Raw genomic sequence first — 14126 nt, 5'->3', positions numbered from 1 at the left:
ATCTCCTCCTGCCCCCAATCCCTCCCAGCAGCAGAGTCTTTTCCAGTGAGTCAACTCATCGCATGAGGTGGCCAAAGTACTGGAGTTTCAGTTTTAAATCAGTCCTTCTAATGAACACCCAGGATTGATAAACACCATGGCCATAATATAAAAGAGTTCTGTTGCACACAGATTATTTGATGATGATTAGGCTCCAGTCCAAAGTGCTTGTCAGGCCATTCTAGAATTCAGAATGTATTCTGCCATATAAAAAGCTTTAGGGAAAGACTAGTTCCTGAATAGATGACAGCATTGTTTCACTCTGTTCCGAAGTGCTTCTATGACTTTGTCATTCCAGAGAGTGAAGATGAAAGGATTGAGGAACGGAGTGACTACGGAAACCATCAGGGAAACAACCCTGTTGTAATCTGTGGCCTGCGTTTGTTGGGGTTTCATGTAGAGGAACAAGCAGCTGCCGTAACCGATCACGACACAGGTGAAGTGGGAGGCACACGTAGAGAAGGCTTTTCTGCGGCCAGAGGTCGAGGGGATCTTGAGGATGGTGGAGACAATGTAGGTGTAGGAGACAATTGTAGGGATCAAAGAACCAAAAAGAACAAAAACAGCCATTAAGAAGAGGATGAGGCAGACGTGGGAGACACCCGGCTCCGGCGGCGCAGACGCGGGAGACGCCTGGCTCCTGCGCAACCGACCACGTGCAGAATTGTGGCTGAGATGAGCTACCCCGCGCCCAGGGTTAGGGCGGTGGCCGAGAGGAGCTGTACCACGTCCAGGAGGCAGTGGCTGCTTGGGCACCGGAGGGCCGAGAGGAGCTGATCCACATTCAAAGCAGGAGGGGCGGCCTTGAGGAGATACCCCTCGTCCAAGGTAAGGTACAGCGGCTGCGCCTTGCTGGAGCAGCTGGGAAGAGATACTCCACGACCAAGTGGAATATAAGAATCCAGTGTTCTGGGGAGGAAGGAACAAGATGGCAGAGGGATAAGATGGCAAGACCACTTTCTCCCCCACAAATTCATCAAAAGAACATTTGAACGCGGAGTAAAGTCCACAAAACAACTTCTGAATACTGGCAGAGGACATCAGGCTCCCAGAAAAGCAGCCCATTGTCTTCTAAAGGAGAGAGAAGAAATCCAGCTGCACCCACCAGAACACCGACACATGCTTCCCTAACCAGGGAACCCGGACAAGTCACCCGTCCAACCCCACACACAGCGAAGAAACTACATAATAAAGAGAACTCCACAAACTGCAAGAAGAGGGAAAGGCCACCCCAAGCAAAGCAATATAAGCAAGATGAAGAGGCAGAGAAATATCCAGCAAGTAAAGGAACAAGATAATTGCCCACCAACACAAACAAAAGAAGAAGATATAGGGAATTTACCTGATAAAGAATTTCAAATTTTGATGGTGAAAATGATTCAAAATCTTGAAAGCAAAATGGAGTTACAGATAAATAACCTGGAGAAAAGGATTGAGAAGATGGAAGAAAGATTTAATAAGGACTTAGAAGAAATAAAAAAGAGTCAATATACAATGAATAATGCAATAGATGAGATCAGAAACACTCTGGAGGGAACAAACAGTAGAATAACAGAGGCAGAAGACAGGATAAGCGAACTAGAAGATAGAATTGTAGAAATAAATGAAACAGAGAGGAAAAAAGAAAAATGAATTAAAAGAAATGAGGACAATATTAGAGACCTCTGGGACAATGTTAAATGCTCCAACATTTGAATCATAGGAGTCCCAGAAGAAGAAGACAAAAAGAAAGACCATGAGAGAATATTTGAGGAGATAATAGTTGAAAACTTCCCTAAAATGGAGAAAGAAATAATCACCCAAGTCCAAGAAACCCAGAGAGTCCCCAACAGGATAAATCCAAGGCGAAATACTCCAAGACACATATTAATCAAATTAACAAAGATCAAACACAAAGAACAAATATTAAAAGCAGCAAGGGAAAAGCAGCAAATAACACATAAGGGGATTCCCATAAGGATAACAGCTGATCTTTCAACAGAAACTCTTCAGGCCAGAAGGGAGTGGCAAGACATACTTAACGTGATGAAAGAAAATACCCTACAGCCCAGATTACTATACCCAGCAAGGATCTCATTCAAATATGAAGGAGAAATCAAAAGCTTTACAGACAAGCAAAAGCTGAGGGAATTCAGCATCACCAAACCAGCTCTCCAACAAATGCTAAAGGATCTTCTATAGATAGGAAACACAGAAAAAGTGTATAAATTTGAACCCAAAGCAATAAAGAAAATGGCTACGGGATCGTACTTATCAATAATTACCTTAAACGTAAATGGGTTGAAATTTTCAAAAAGGCTAGGAAACAATTCTCATAGCCATCAATAGTTCAGTGTTGAGTTCATGAATAGTTTTTTAAGTTTGGGACAAACTGTAGTATTTGCTATTTGAAGTACTATTTGTAATTGGCATATTACAATGTAACATTGGTCTTCATTTCCAACTTAAAACGCCTAAAAATGCCTAACAGGTTTTTAGATTTGTGAATTTTAATTGAAATGTATTTTACGATGTTACTAAACCTGCAGAAATATTGAAATATTTCAGAGAACTTATTCACTGTACATTTAATTTATTTTACTTATTAAAGTTATGAACTGTAGGAAGTTTTACTTGTTGGGTCAAATGCTTGTTGCTTCAAATGCTTGTTGCATTTGAAGTGCTAGTTACAAGAAAATCAAATACCTTCAATGTATAAATGCTATTAAGTTTTTAAAGGACTCTGGAGTATAAGTAAGTTTGTTTAAAGAAATTTAGTCTGTTCAACTTGAAAAAAATAAATAAATAAAATTGGATTATTTGATTTAAAAAAAAATAAAAAATAAACAGCACAGTCTTTTATATATTGTTAAAAGTTTAAAAAAAAATTCATTACAGCAAGGTTAGTTAGACACATGATGGATGCAGCTTTAATCCTGCCATATATTATTACAGTTAAAATGTAAATGATGAAAAATATTTTGTGCTTATCAGCATTTATGTGGAAATGTGTTTTACAGTGATATATGGTGTTATATTTCTATTATTGTGATGAAAAAGAAAACAATACAAAAAGACAAAGTGTTTATTAAAACATGAAAAAAGAAAAAGAAATAAATGGTTTTGCAGCACTGAAGAGATTATAGAAAGTAAATAAGCTAGATCAGACCTGTTTTATGTAGTAATTTTATAGTTTATTTTAATTATTTCAGTTGTAAAATATTGTTATACTGTTAATTAGTTCTGATTGTTCATATTAAACTATTGTAATGCAAATAAATAAATAAATAAGAAAAAAAAAAAAAGAAGAGGATGAATTCCACAAAAAGAGTATTATCGCAGGATAGTTTGAGCAATTGCCCTGTCCACCACATTTGATTTGCAGTAGGAAAGCGGAAATGTGGCATAAACCGGCCAAATTTCAAAAAGGAACCCAAACAACCATGACACAATTACCACAAAGTTGCAGGTGTGGCTGTTCATAATGGTATTGTACCTCAAGGGGTTACAGACAGCCACGTACCGGTCCACAGCCATCGCTCCCAACAGTGCAAACTCTGTGGTCCCTAGAGAAAGGTACCGGAAGAGCTGGGCAACACATGCAGCCAGAGATATTGTCTGCATCCCAGGCAGCAGCAATCCCCAGAGCATCACGGGGATGATAATGGTGGTCACCAGGATCTCCAAGGCAGAGAGATGACGAGGAAGATATACATGGGGGACTGCAGACATTTATCAAGACAGACAATTATCGGGGTCCAGCCCCGATATGACCCAGGGTATCCTCGGGATGAACGGCGTCGGCGTCAGAGAGAGAGAGAGAGAGAGACAGGGGCTGATGATTCCTTGGTTTACGCTGGAAACCAATAAAACCCCAGCACGGGGCTTGCTCTGTTTACGTAGGCCGCAGGCGCCCTCTCGAATCACTTGAGGCACCCCACCAGGGCACCCCCTCGAGTGGGTCTTAGAAGCCCAGGCAGATAAGTAAACTCAGAGGGCCCAGCGCTCCAAGGATCTCAACCAGAAAAAGGAGAATAGAGAAAAGGATGGAAAAAGAGAAAGAACGACACGGGGAGACCAAGCTTCAGTGAGCAAGGCCCAAAACTTTATTTTCCAGTGCTGCTTTTATACCCTAAGTTGTGCACATAAAAAACAGAGAGAGGTATAGAGTCACGCCAAAATCACGCGGGGTCAGCAGTCTTGACCCTTATCAGGATCAGGGCTCATTTTTGTATGTCTCGTGATATACAAAAGTTTTGGGTGGTTTACATCATCTTCTGGGCAGGTGGCCTGCTAACAGTTTATGGCCCTCTCTCCTAACAAAGGTTAGTTAGCTAGAAAAAGGCTTATATTCTTTTAAGTTGATTTTCCTAAAGTCAGGTGCTATACACATGACAAGGTTACATTCCTATAAGGTACAGGTGTAGTGAGCTACAAGAAAGGAATTTATTAACTTAAGATCTGATGTGGTTAAATCAAAGGCTACTACTTATATTCTCTATATGTGATTAATATATTTCCAAGGATACAACAGATACAGGAAACTTTGCAGCAAGCATTGATTCAACAATGAAATCTCTTTTAGTACTATTCTAATGATTTTAACTTCTTCAACAGATTTCTGTATTTTAGAATATCAGACTTTCTGTCCTTGCATGGCTGGGAGGCTATAAACAGTCACACTCATAGTTGTAAGAGCCCGGACAAACTTGTCATGCAAGTTAGAAAGCTATCAGAGGGGCTTGGATTGGAACACTCCTATTAAGCCGAGGAGAACTTTTAAACTACAGCTCTGAATTAATGTTTTCAGAGAAAGGTGGTTGGGGGGAAGCCCCTGTAAGTATTAGAGGACTTGGTAAGAGGCGTAAGATAGTAAAGCAGTCAGACTCCAGTTTTCTTTGGGGTAGATGCTCAGGTAAGTCCAGGGGGTTCCTCGAGCCCTGATTAGCCTTTGCCCGTCAGGCCTCTTCCCCAGTTGACCTTTGCCACAGGTAGGATTTCCCTCGCTGGCTCCCGGCAGACAATCACAATGATGACTGTGTTACCCAATAATGTCACTAAGTAGAAAAAGAAGAAGGTAGCAAAGAGGATATGGCGTAGTTCTCTAGACCCGGAGAAGCCAAGGAGACAGAATTCAGTGGCACTGGAGTGATTCCCCAACATGTAGCTCTGAACTTTGGTTCCTTGTGAAGTCTAGAGAGCAAGGGAGAGACAACATACTTCTAACCTCAGAAAGATGAAAAACATTTTCAACTTGAGGAAGTACACCCTACTCCTAGGCTCTACAACTATTTTCTATACAAAGTTAATGGCAGATACTTTATAAAGGAATGTGTAATATATTAAGATAATAGCACAGGTCCAAAAAGATGAGCAATGGTCACCAATACCACCCGAGGCATGAAAACCCACCCTCCCCAACAGGCACTCTTGCCTCTCAATTCACAGCTTTGCGCTCACCTGCTACCCTATCTACTTTCTGGAACACAACATGCTCACTTATGCAGTGACCCCTTCCATTCTGAATGTCCTAAATTATCTTCTATGCCTGTTTTGTCCATGTCCTGCAAAAACTGCTGTACACAAACAGTTATAAGACAAAAAACTGGTACTCACTCGGTCGTGTCCAACTCTTTGCAACCCAATGGACTGTAGCCCATCAGGCTCCTCTGTCCATGGGATTCTCCAGGCAAGGATACTGAAGTGGGTTGCCATTCCATTCTCCAGGGGATCTTCCTGACCCAGGGATCGAACCTGGGTCTCCTGCATTACAGGCAGATTCTTTACCACTTATGCCACCAGAGGATCCTATGAGACAGAATTCCTAGTTAATCACAGCCAGACATAGTTACTTCTTTCCTCCTGTATCTGCTAAAAACAGGCTCCATTTCAATTACACTCATTTTAAATTTGTTGCCTCTTATATTTATCATTTTGGGGATGCTATTGGGAATTTGGATCAATCAAGAACATTGTCATGAGATAAAAGCTATTTTTGAAACAAAGTATGAAGTTCTTCTCTGATTTCGGAGGAGCTGGCTCCCTAGAATGAATTAGCCACGTCTTCCCCTTTACTTTTGTGATAAAAATGATCTTCCATTTCTGCCTGCACTGAATATGTGTCCTCTATGCAGGAAACACCTGGCCAGTTTCTAGCTGATGATTTCTAGCTCTGAGGTTACAATTCCGCTGTGACCAAATGGCTTTCACTTGGCTCTACTCAATATCTGATATCTATCATGTTTAACTTGTTTATTCATTTATCATCAAAATCCCATCAAAATCAAAATCCCATCCCAATCAAAACTTCTTAATTAGAATTAAGTACCTTGAAGGCACATTCTTTAGTATTCTTATATCACCACAAGTGACAAGAATAGAGTCTGACAACGTGTGTGCTCTGTAAATGCCATTCACTGAATATATCAATTAGTAGATAAAGAGCCATACAATAAATAATGTCCAACCTGACTAGCTTTCCCTTCACTCATTCTTCTCTAAACCATTGTCCAATCAGCCTGCAGTCTCTCTTGCTGCAGATCCCTTACAAATGGCAAGTGAATAAGGAAGAGATGGTGAGAATGAATAAATGGTGAAAAATTGAAAGTCAGGAACAAGACAAGGGTGCCCACTCTCACCACTACTATTCAATATAGTTTTGGAAGTTTTGGCCACAGCAATCAGAGCAGAAAATGAAATAAAAGGAATCCAAATTGGAAAGGAAGCAGTAAAATTCTCACTGTTCGCAGATGACATGATCCTCCTCTACACAGAAAACCGTAAAGACTCTAGCAGAAAATTACTAGAGCTAATCAATGAATATAGTAAAGTTGCAGGATATAAAATAACACACAGAAATCCCTTCCATTCCTATATACTAATAATGAGAAAATAGAGAAATTAAGGAAACAATTCCATTCACCGTTGCAATGAGAAGAATAAAATATTTAGGACTATATCTACCTAAACAAACAAAAGACATACATATAGAAAACGATAAAACACTGGTGAAAGAAATCAGCGAGGACACTAATAGATGGAGAAATATACTGTGTTCATGGATTGGAAGAATAAATATTGTGAAAATGAATATATTACCCAAAGTAATTTATAGGTTCAATGCAATCCCTATCAAGCTACCAGTGGTATTTTTCACAGAACTAGAACAAATAATTTCACAATTTGTATGGAAATACAAAAAACCTTGAATAGCCAAAGCAATCTTGAGAAAGAATAATGGAACTGGGGGAATCACCCTGCCAGAATTCAGGCTCTACTACAAAGCCACAGTCATCAAGACAGTATGGCACTGGCATAAAGATGGACATACACATCAATGGAACAAAATAGAAAGCCCAGAGAAAAATCCATACACCTAGGGACACCTTTCATCAAGAGGTTTTTGAGTTCCTCTTCACTTTCTGCCATAAGGGTAGTGTCATCTGCATATCTGAGATTATTGATATTTCTCCCAGCAATCTTGATTCCAGCTTGTGCTTCTTCCAGCCCAGCGTTCCTCATGATGTACTCTGCATATAAGTTAAATAAGCAAGGTGACAATATACAGCCTTGACGCACTCCTTTTCCTATTTGGAACCAGTCAGTTGTCCCATGTACAGTTCTGACTGTTGCTTCCTGACCTGCATACAGGTTTCTCAAGAGGCAGGTCAGGTGGTCTGGTATTCCCATCTCTTTCAGAATTTTCCACAGTTTATTGTGATCCAAAAGAGGAGAGTGAAAATGTTGGCTTGAAGCTCAACATTCAGAAAAGAAAGATCATGGCATCTGGTCCCATCACTTCATGGGAAATAGATGGAAAAACAGTGGAAACAGTGTCAGACTTTATTTTTTGGGCTCCAAAATCACTGCAGATGCTGATTGCAGTCAGGAAATTAAAAGACGCTTACTCCTTGGAAGGAAAGTTATGACCAATCTTGATAATATATTAAAAAGCAGAGACATTACTTTGCCAATAAAGGTCTGTCTAGTCAAGGCTATGGTTTTTCCCGTGGTCATGTATGGATGTGAGAGTTGGACTGTGAAGAAAGCTGATTGCCAAAGAATTGATGCTTTTGAACTGTGGTTGGAGAAGACTCTTGAGAGTCCCTTGTACTGCAAGGAGATCCAACCAGTCCATTCTAAAGGAGATCGATCCTGGGTGTTCACTGGAAGGACTGATGCTAAAGCTGAAACTGCAATACTTTGGCCACCTCATGCGACGAGTTGACTCACTGGAAATCTGATGCTGGGAAAGGTTGGGGGCGGGAGGAGAAGGGGACGACCGAGAATGAGATGGCTGGATGGCATCACCGACTCTGTGGACATGAATTTGAGTGAACTCCGGGAGTTGGTGATGGACAGGGAGGCCTGGCGTGCTGTGATTCATGGGGTCGCGGACAGTCGGACACGACTGAGCGACTGAAGTGAACTGAACTGATGGACACCTTATATTTGACAAAGGCGGTGAGAATATTCAATAGAGAAAAGACAATCTCTTTAACAAGTGGTGCTGGGAAAACTGGCCAACCACTTGTAAAAGAATGAAACTAGAACACTCCCTAACACCATTCACAAAAATAAACTGAGCTTTCTTTATAGTCCAACTCTTACATCCGTACATGACTACAGGAAAAACCATTGACTGTATAGTCCATGGGACTGCAAATGCAGGAGACCTGGGTTTGATCCCTGGGTTGGAAAGATCCCCTGGAGAAGGGTAAGGCTACTCACTCCAGTATTTTGGCCTGGAGAATTCCATAATTAGTCACCTCTTATTCTAGAGTAAATCCCAAATAGGAGAGGTAAATGTAAGACTTGAAAATCGAAACAGAAAGAAAATTTTCCGTCATAATTTTCAAGTATAGAAAGATTTTCTCACTGTGATACAATAACCAGGCATAAAAGAAATATAGACACATTTCACTCCATAAATTTTTTTTTTAAGTTTAACATTTGCCTGCCAAAATGACCTTACTCAACGTCAAACACAAAAGACCAATTTGGAGAAAATATTGATGAATTTTACCACAGATAAAAAGCTAGTCTCCTGAATATATATATTAAAAGCTTTTAAAGTCAAGAAAATAGATGAAAAGACCCAAAAGAAAAAAGTAAAAATATAGAAATAAACAGAGAAAGATACACAAATGGCCCTTACAAACAAGATGTTCAACTTCCTTCATTATAAGAGAAATTCACATTAAAATTACAATGAGATACCATTTCTAATCTATCAGAATGGCAAAAATGATTTGTTGGGAAGACTAAGGCAGAACAGAAAAAAAAAAAAAAACTTTCTCTGATGATCAACTCCTTTGAGAGATGCTCACAGGAGAGAGTGGAGTAACAGTATTTCCATCTACTATGCCGTGGTGAGCTTTAAGACTCATTCTTTTCGATACTAATAGGAGGTTGATATTTGGGGTTATGTCTTGTGACATAACATCTCCAAGAACACACATAAAAGGAACAGACATTAATGGAGATAAACATGTAAACATAAACAAATATATAGCAGCCTATCACTGATAAAAGTTGGCTGATATGCAAGGTTTAGATAGGTGGGATGAATGAAACTCAGGCAGGGAGAAAAAGCTGCAGGCTCCCTCTGACCCACTCCTCGCCCCTTTTTTGCAGGCTCTGCCCCTGCAAAGCTCACTGCATGGAGTTGTTGGGCTTCTTTTACATCGCTGGCTGTCAGAGAAGCCATAGAAGACTAACAAGGAGCTGAATTTGGTCTCTGCCTCTGAATTCATTGAGCAGAAAGATCCTCCCACTTTCCATTAGGAGGAGCAAGGGAAGGAGTAGGGTAAAGGGTCAGGAGTGTTTAGGAACAACCTCTCTTTCTAGAAATCAGTGAGACAGAATAAATGTAACTCTCCTAATAATAATCTATTACACTTTATCCAACAATCTACCATTCTAGTTCTATTCAGCTTATCTATGTTCACATACCCTGTACTATCCCATTCTTCAGTTCAGTTCAGTTCAGTTCAGTCGCTCAGTCGTGTCCGACTCTCCGCGACCCCATGAATCACAGCACGCCAGGCCTCCCTGTCCATCACCAACTCCCGGAGTACACTCAAACTCATGTCCACAGAGTCGGTGATGCCATCCAGCCATCTCATTCTCCGTCGTCCCCTTCTCCTCCCGCCCCCAACCTTTCCCAGCATCAGAGTCTTTTCCAGTGAGTCAGCTCGTCTCATGAGGTGGCCAAAGTATTGGAGTTTCATCTTTAGCATCAGTCCCTCCAATGAACATCCAGGATTGATCTCCTTTAGAATGGACTGGTTGGATCTCCTTGCAGTATAAGGGACTCTCAAGAGTCTTCTCCAACACCACAGTTCAAAAGCATCGATTCTTCGGCGATCAGCTTTCTTCACAGTCCAACTCTCACATCCATACATGACCACGGGAAAAACCATTGCCTTGACTAGACGGACCTTGGTCGGCAAAGTAATGTCTCTGCTTTTTAATATACTATCAAGGTTGGTCATAACTTTCCTTCCAAGGAGCAAGCGTCTTTTAATTTCATGGCTGCAATCAGCATCTGCAGTGATTTTGGAGCCCAAAAAATAAAGTCTGACACTGTTTCCACTGTTTTTCCATCTATTTCCCATGAAGTGATGGGACCAGATGCCATGATCTTTGTTTTCTGAATGTTGAGCTTCAAGCCAACCTTTTCACTCTCCTCTTTCACTTTCATCAAGAGGCTTTTGAGTTCCTCTTCACTTTCTGCCATAAGGGTAGTGTCATCTGCATATCTGAGGTTGTCACCTTGCTTATTTAACTTATATGCAGAGTACATCATGAGGAACGCTGGGCTGGAAGAAGCACAAGCTGGAATCAAGATTGCTGGGAGAAATATCAATAACCTCAGATCCCATTCTTACTGTTTGCCAAATGCTGACTTGCCAAATGTTGACTTACCAAATGCTGTCCGTATCTTCCTGAATTCAAACTTCTGTTCATGCTGATTCTAATGCTTGAAATGCCTTCTCTTCCCATCATTGTCTATCAATATTACACTCATATCCTAAGGACTAGTACAAATGATTACCTTTCCAGTAACCTGTTCTTCCATCCACATGTGATCTCTTCCTTCTTGGAATTTCCCAAGCACTCCATCGTAACTCTTCCCTAGAACTTAGGAGGTTCAGTACTGTACCATAGTTATTTGTGGATATGTCTTATCCCAATTATGCAGCTTTTAGTTCAAAGTTCTTAGTTCAGGTACAGGGTTCACTTTTATAGTCTTCACAGAGTCTGGTGCAGTATCTAGCACACTGCATGTATTCAGTAAGACTTTGTTTAAAAGAGAAATAAATGTATATGTGAATAAATAAGGAATTCTTCAGGCTCTCATTTCTAGAAAAGGTTTGTCAACTAAAACTCCAAATGTTATTTGATGTATGCATGCATATATTATGATTTTCAAAAAGAGGTGATGTGTGTCTTAGGGATCTAAGAAGTTTCATCATCAGTCCTTCCAATGAATATTCAGAACTGATTTCCTTTAGGATTGACTGGTTTGATCTCACTGTAGTCCAAGGCACTCTCAAGAGTTCTCCAACATCACAGTTCAAAAGCATCAACTTTGAATAAATTTGAAATTTTGAACAAAATTGAAAAGATCAAATGCCAAGATCTAAGTTTTCTTAATATTTAGTCTTAAGCCGGCACTTTCACTCTCCTCCTTCACCCTCACCAAGAGGCTCTTTAGTTCCTCTTCACTTTCTGCCATTAGAGTGGTATAATCCACATATCTGAGGCTGTTGATGCTTCTCCCACCTATCTTGATTCTGGCTTGTAACTCATCCAGCCCAGCATTTCTCATGATGTGCTCAGTGTATTGATTAAACAAACAGGGTGAGAGCAGACAGCCCTGTCATACTTTCTCGATCTTGAACCAATCAGTTGTTCCATACAGGGTTCTAACTGTTGCTTCCTGACCCACATACAGGTTTCTCATGAGACAGGGAAGATGATCTGGTATTCCCATCTCTCTAAGTTTTCCACAGTTTGTCATGATCCACACAGTCAAAGGCTTTAGCATTGTCAATGAAACAGAGATGCTTTTCTGAAATTCCCTTGTTTTCTCTATAATTCAGTGAATGTTGGCAATTTGATCTCCTCTTCCTTTTCTAAACCCAGCTTGGACATCTGGAAGTTCTTGGTTCACATAATGCTGAAGCCTAGCATGCAAGATCTTAAGCATGACCTTACTAGCATGGGAGATGAGTGCAATTGTCCGATGGTTACCACATTCTTTAGTACTACCCTTCTTGGGGACTTGGATAAGGATTGACCATTTCCAGTCCTGTGGCCACTGCTGGGTCTTCCAGATTTGCTGACATAATGAGTGCAACACCTTGATGGCATCCTCCTTTAGGGATTTGAACAGTTCTGCTGGAATTTCATTGTGCTCAATAGCTTTATTAACAGCAGTGCTTCTTAAGGCCCACGTGGTTTCACATGCCAGAATGTCTGGCTCTGGGTAACTAACCACACCATTGTAGTAATACAGTTCATTAAGATCATTTTTATACAGTGCTTCTGTGTATTCTTTCCAACTCTTCTTGATCTCTTTGGTGTCTACTAGTTCTCTACCATTTTTATCCTTTATCATGCCCATCCTTGGGCGGAATGCTCCCTTGATGTTTCCAAACTTCCTGAAGAGATCTCTAGTTTTTCTCCTTTTGTTGTTTTCTTACTAAACACTGTTCATTGAAGAAGTCCTTTTTGTCTCTCCTAGCTATTCTTTGAAACTCTGTATTTAATTGTACATACCTTTCCCTCTCTTCCTTGCTTTTTGCATTACCTCTATTTTGACAGACAAGTAATCATCTGTATTATTGACTATGCCAAAGCCTTTGACTGTGCAGATCACAACAAACTGTGGAAAATTCTGAAAGAGATGGGAATACCAGACCACCTTACCTGTCTTCTAAGAAATCTGTATGCAGGTCAAGAAGCAACAGTTAGAACTGGACATGGAACAACAGATTGGTTCCAAATTGGGAAAGGAATATGTCAAGGCTGTGTAATGTCACCCTGCTTATTTACCTTATATGCAGAGCATTTCATGAGAAATGCCAGGCTAGATGAAGCACAACCTGGAATCAAGATTGCCGGGAGAAATATCAATAACCTCAGATATGCAGATGATAGCACCCTTATGGCAGAAAGCAAAGAGGAACTAAAGAGCCTCTTGATGAAAGTGAAAGAGAGTGAAAAAGCTGGCTTAACACTCAACATTCAAAACACTAAGATCATGGCATCTGGTCCCATCACTTCATGACAAATAGATGGAGAAACAATGGAAACAGTGACAGCCTTTATCTTATTGGGCTCCAAAATCACTGCAGATGGTGACTGCAGCTATGAAATTAAAACATGCTTGCTCCTTGAAAGAAAAGCTATGACCAACCTAGACAGCATATTAAAAAGCAGAGACATCACTTTGCTGACAAAGGTCCATCTAGTCAAAGCTACGGTTTTTCCAGTATTCATGTATGGATGTAGAGTTGGACCATAAAGAAAGCTGAGTACTGAAGAACTGATACTTTTGAACTGTGGTGTTGGAGAAGACTCTTGAGAGTACCTTGGACTGCAAGGAGATCAAACCAGTCAATCCTAAAGGAGATCAATCCTGAATATTCATTGGAAGGACTGATGCTGAAACTGAAACTCCAAAACTTTGGCCACCTGATGCAAAGAACTGACTCACTAGAAAAGAACCTGATGCTGGGCAAGATTGAAGGCAGGAGGAGAAGAGGATGACAGAGGATGAGATGGTTGGATGGCATCACCGATGTGATGGACATGAATTTTAGGAAGCTCCGTGAGTTGGTGATGGAGAGGGAAGCCTGGCGTGCTGCAGTTCATGGGGTCACAAAGAGTCAAACACAACTGAGTGACTAGACTGAACTGAATCCTCTGTATATTGTTGGTGGGAATAGAAATTGGCACAGCCATTGTGGAAAACAGTATGGAGATTTCTCAAAAAACTAAAAATAGAACTATCATATGAACTAGCTATTCAACTCTTAGATACATATTCAAAGAAAATGAAAACACTAATTTGAAAAGATACGTACACCCCAATG

General features: G+C 40.5%; 1 protein-coding gene across 1 annotated transcript; it reads right to left on the bottom strand.

Annotated features, from left to right (window-relative positions):
* Positions 1–267: 267 nt before the first annotated feature.
* OR9A4 (olfactory receptor family 9 subfamily A member 4) lies at positions 268–5181 on the bottom strand. Its single transcript, XM_088832696.1, is given in 5 exon segments — positions 268–623; positions 3335–3381; positions 3383–3719; positions 3722–3769; positions 5046–5181. Coding segments are annotated over 5 exon segments (924 nt in total).
* Between the last annotated feature and the right edge of the window lie 8945 nt (positions 5182–14126).

Source organism: Moschus berezovskii, chromosome 3, assembly GCF_049115385.1.
Source record: "Moschus berezovskii isolate FMDL1 chromosome 3, NW_MosBer_1.0, whole genome shotgun sequence".
In the NCBI taxonomy this organism is placed as follows: domain Eukaryota; kingdom Metazoa; phylum Chordata; class Mammalia; order Artiodactyla; family Moschidae; genus Moschus; species Moschus berezovskii.
Note: the sequence above shows the minus strand (reverse complement) of the source record. Positions and strands in the feature narration are given on the sequence as shown.